The 4398-nt window shown below is 38.8% G+C and overlaps 1 protein-coding gene across 1 annotated transcript; it reads right to left on the bottom strand.

Moving 5' to 3' along the window:
• Positions 1-267: 267 nt before the first annotated feature.
• On the bottom strand, positions 268-4066 carry LOC113309319 (cation/H(+) antiporter 15-like). The gene is made up of 3 exons (XM_026557746.1): positions 3700-4066; positions 2559-3596; positions 268-2457 (listed from the first exon to the last, which is right to left on the bottom strand). The coding sequence occupies exons 1-3, from the start codon at positions 3910-3912 to the stop codon at positions 1309-1311; spliced, it is 2400 nt and encodes a 799-aa protein (XP_026413531.1). The 5' UTR covers positions 3913-4066; the 3' UTR covers positions 268-1308.
• Positions 4067-4398: the final 332 nt, after the last annotated feature.

A 4398-nucleotide genomic window follows, 5' to 3' on the forward strand; every position in this document is an offset into this window, starting at 1 on the left:
ACCTATAACTTGATACACTACCCATGACTTCAAAATATACATTTTAAACCTAAAACTTGATACTTCAACCAATATAGCCAATTCCGAATTTCGGTCCGTCTCGGTCGGGACCGAGACAACTTTATTTCGGGGAGATTCTCGATGGAAATCTCGGAGCAAATATCGAAATTTTGTTTTCGAATTTTATACCTATAATATGTATATCAAACATTTTCCACATATTGTCGTGTATAGATATGATGAAACACAACAATTTTTATAAAAAGAAACAAGTTTTCATTCAAAATAGTAGAAAACCCAAGATCCATACAAATTTCAAAAACTTCAATGGAGATTTCCGGCCAATTCTGGTCAGGTCAACTAAAATTCAACCAAGAATTCCCGCCAATTCCGGCAAATTTTGGTCGAGTCCCGTCTTAGTAAAATCAAGCATTTCGCTACCTTGAATGCCGAAACCGAAATTTCAGACAAAATCTCGGCCGAAATTGACTACATTGACTTCAACTAAGTCTGTCACATGACTGCTGTTTTGTGGGCCCGAATTCACTTTGTCGCTTAAAATGTTTGCATTGTTACATAGAAACTACAACTTGACCCATAACCGAAAATTAAAACTTGCCTTGTAAATTAAAATCTGCAATATGACCAAAATATGTGGTGTAACTCAAACTTTGCCCCGTAATTCAAACTTTATATTGTTGATGAAGCTCGAATTCTATCTTATGATCGGGAAATTCATTGTAGATCGTACAAAAAGAAACTTTATACTACCTTTTAGGCTAGCAGTAGTCGACTACTTTTGAAACCATTTTCCCATAACCCATAAGGATGCGACAACACATTTTGTAATACACCCACGGGCAACAACACAAAGTTGCAAATTCGATTCTGAAGCAGGTACTCTCTCTCATCTTTAAATTATGCTTTCGTCGAACGCTTGGAATTCCTCGTTTTGCGTTACCATTCTTTAAAATGCTATGTTCTTGTCAAAGTGTGTTTCTAGGCGTTACAAACTAAATTCTCTTTGCTTGGTCTCTTAGACCTCTCCCCAAGCTTCCCTTAGCTTCTCGGGAGTTCTTCCCATTGATTCCGTTCCATTTCAGTCTTGAGAGTTCTCTTTGCGTTCCAGTCTCTCAATGACGCTATCTTCATTTTATTCCAGCTCTGGAGAAACCTAATCTGCACGTGCACACCTCTATAGCTAGAGAGTACTGTCGTCACCATATATATAGAATGTCGGGTAATACGGCGTACATGAATCTGCAAATTGGATATCATTAAGCGTCATGCACCATTATCTCTGCATGATTAAGTGATATCCTGCCGTTGGTGAATTATTAAGATTGAGCCCTCAGCACCATAATCAGGAGATGATACCATGTCTCCGATAGCTCCTAGGTCTTCAAATTCATCCAAATCAGTTTCTAATCCTAAAATTATTCTTGGATGAGTGATTTGCCGTCTTCCTACGACCAAAAGGTCAAAATCTTCTCGAAGTGACCGGATTACCCATATTGTTTCCGCGCAATCTTTCACCTCTACCTCTTTATATACCAATGTTTCGTCATGCATTGTGTTAGTCCTGAAATGTTCTATCAATTCGTCATCCAGAAACTTTTGTCTCTCAACATCAATGCTTACAGAATCATTGTAATAGCCAATAGCTTCGTCAGGTGATAAACTCGCAGCATCATAAAACCTGACAACAGTAACAAAGACGGACGGATTATGAATCATGTTCATCGCAAAAGCCAACGATTCACGATCATCTGGACCACCAAAATAGAGTACTATGACGCGGTAAGGCGTATTGGGCACAAAGCAAGTATTCTGCCCTTGGTAATTACTACCATTAATTAATATCCCGACTGAGCATGGCGAGTTCCGCAACAGATTTTGAAGAAGTGTTTTAATACAACGATTAGAACTTGTTGTATCTTGCCTGCAGAAAGGGAAGATTACGAGAGCAGTCCTCTTGTCAACTGACATGGTGCATACATCATTGTGCATTGAAGCATACGGGGAGATGGTGGAGAAGGGATGAACTGTAACAACGTTCTGGTAGCGGTTTTGGAATTGTTGGAAGACATTAATTATCCTTTCCGATTTGGTAGGGTTTGATGAGGCAGCACGTTTATGCAATGGGTGCGCAATAAGGAGAGGAGTAGCACGGCCCACGAGTTCAACGAGATGGAGAAGGTAGATGGTGAGTGGCCGGAGTTCGGTAGGATCAGTGGCTTCAAGGATTCTGATAATGGCTGGAACATCATCTAGGGTGTGAACACATACAAGGACACGAAAATCTGAATTTTTTTCGTTTGACTGCAAAACTGATCTTCCTTTGAAGCTTAAGTATTTCGATGAAGGGTCGTAGAGGTATTTTACCGCGGGTGTAATAACTGCTACAACCATTATAAGTGTGAGAACCATGATTGTGTTTGATGCACTAAATATGTCCTGCAGAGTAAAAAAGAGAAACATGTAAATTTCCTAGTTAAAATGCTACTATTCTGCGATAATTTAAAGAAACTTTAAGTGTATAATTATCAAAGACATACTTGTTGCAGTTTACTATCTAGCCAGGTGTTAAGTTGAGAAACCTCGACGATGCCCTTTAAGTTCATAATGAGTCCAAGCAATAAACTATCGCGCACAGAGACACCAAGAAGCACAGCTGGGACGAAAAGCCCGATCACCTTTCCAAGGATACAACTAAGAATGACCAGTACAACCCGCCATAGATATGCAAAATCAACTTTGTGAACGTTCGTCTTATATCCAACGATACCCATATGAAGAGGCATGAAGAATACAGTAACAATGCGTAGCTTGTGAACCAGGGCAGATCCTAAAGGTGGACCATCAGGTATAGCCAAACCAAGAAAGAAAGCCCCGACTGTACCATTCAATCCACAATATTCACTAACTAATCCACACAGTAGGACCGAAATCATAATCAACGCAATGTAAACATCATTTACTGGTCTCCCTTCAGGTGTATGCTTTGCGATCCATAACGCTCCCGGCCGCACAATAAAAAATATATATATAAAGGTCCCCAATAATAGTAATATTACAGTCATTCCTTGTGGTGAGTTTCCAGATGAGATTATATGGCTGAGTAAGGTAATGATTCTTTCATTTGTATGAAGAAAATCAGCAACCATTGCTATTTGAAGTGCTAAGTTACCTAGCTCAGAGTTAAGAATGTTGAGATCATTGAGTACATAAGCGATAACAGGGAAAGAAATCTGTCCGAATAGATTAACTATTCTCTTAGCGCTGCGAAACCCTTCTGTTTTTGTACGTGCCTTTAATTCTGGGATATGATCATTTTTGAGTCTGCGGGAAACCATCTCTCCAGATACATAAGAGGTAAGCAGACAACACACCCCCATGACGTATGTTCGCCACCCAGCTCTCTTTAATATTTTGGGATCCATTTGAACTCCAACTTTAAATATAAAAAACATGGAACTGAAATGAGCAAGCATGTCTACTACTCGAAATCCATCTACAGGGAACATGAAATATGTGATTCCCATATGACTGATCTGCAAATTCCCAAGAATCCATGGACTAGCAAGCATCCCTCCCTATACATACATACAAATTATTACCAAGCAGACGGTCAATAATAATTAATCATAAAAACATATGTACTGGATCGAGAAAGTAATTAAAGCATGATTAGCTTACCAGTATTTGAGAAACAAGTAAGGGTTGATGGAACCGTGACAATACCATATGAATGAAATGAGGTACGAGTGCAAGTATAGTAATTTGCAAGCAAATACTTGGTAGAGGAGCCAAACCAAGAAAGCCATCTAGATGTTCATAAAACAATCCTCCTAAACCTGAACCGGTTTCGCCTGGAATATGACATACACGATATCTACGACTTTGCGCCATACCTCTCTTCTAACTCACCAGCAGTCGGAACCGGAAATTTTGTGCAGAGGATCAGAAGAAGAAGAAACAAGGAAGAAAAATAGAGATGTTTTTCTTTTACTTCTTTTCTCCGAGTTTTAATCAAATAGATGAATTACAGTCTTTACATACCATATGAGAGAGAGAAAACTGGATCGATGGATTCATAAATATGGTGTTCATTATAAGGTCCAAATCAATCACCATTTACTATTTTTGATTATTGTCAAATATAGTCAATGATATTCAGCCAGGCAACTCCAAAAATAGTGGGCATTTCTGGTGGCACTGGCACCTCAACAATTGCAAACGATTTATCTTAAAAAGGAACTTCTGGTAGTTATACAAAATTACAAACCCGTCTTCATCATAATTTGTAAAGTAAAATAGAAAAACAAAAGGGTGGGATTTGTGTGGTGGCAGTTTTCACTTATGTCTCATTGCCATATTCTTCTGCAGCAACAAATT

This window comes from Papaver somniferum, chromosome 9 (genome assembly GCF_003573695.1).
Source record: "Papaver somniferum cultivar HN1 chromosome 9, ASM357369v1, whole genome shotgun sequence".
NCBI classification, from domain to species: domain Eukaryota; kingdom Viridiplantae; phylum Streptophyta; class Magnoliopsida; order Ranunculales; family Papaveraceae; genus Papaver; species Papaver somniferum.

Excerpts from the sequence above, each read along its gene's own strand:
- LOC113309319 (XM_026557746.1), bottom strand. The coding sequence starts at position 3,912 with ATGGCGCAAAGTCGTAGATATCGTGTATGTCATATTCCAGGCGAAACC. Across the intron at positions 3,597-3,699 it reads TACTTGTTTCTCAAATACTG|GGAGGGATGCTTGCTAGTCC; the intron begins GTAAGCTAATCA and ends ATGTATGTATAG. Across the intron at positions 2,458-2,558 it reads TAGATAGTAAACTGCAACAA|GACATATTTAGTGCATCAAA; the intron begins GTATGTCTTTGA and ends TTTACTCTGCAG.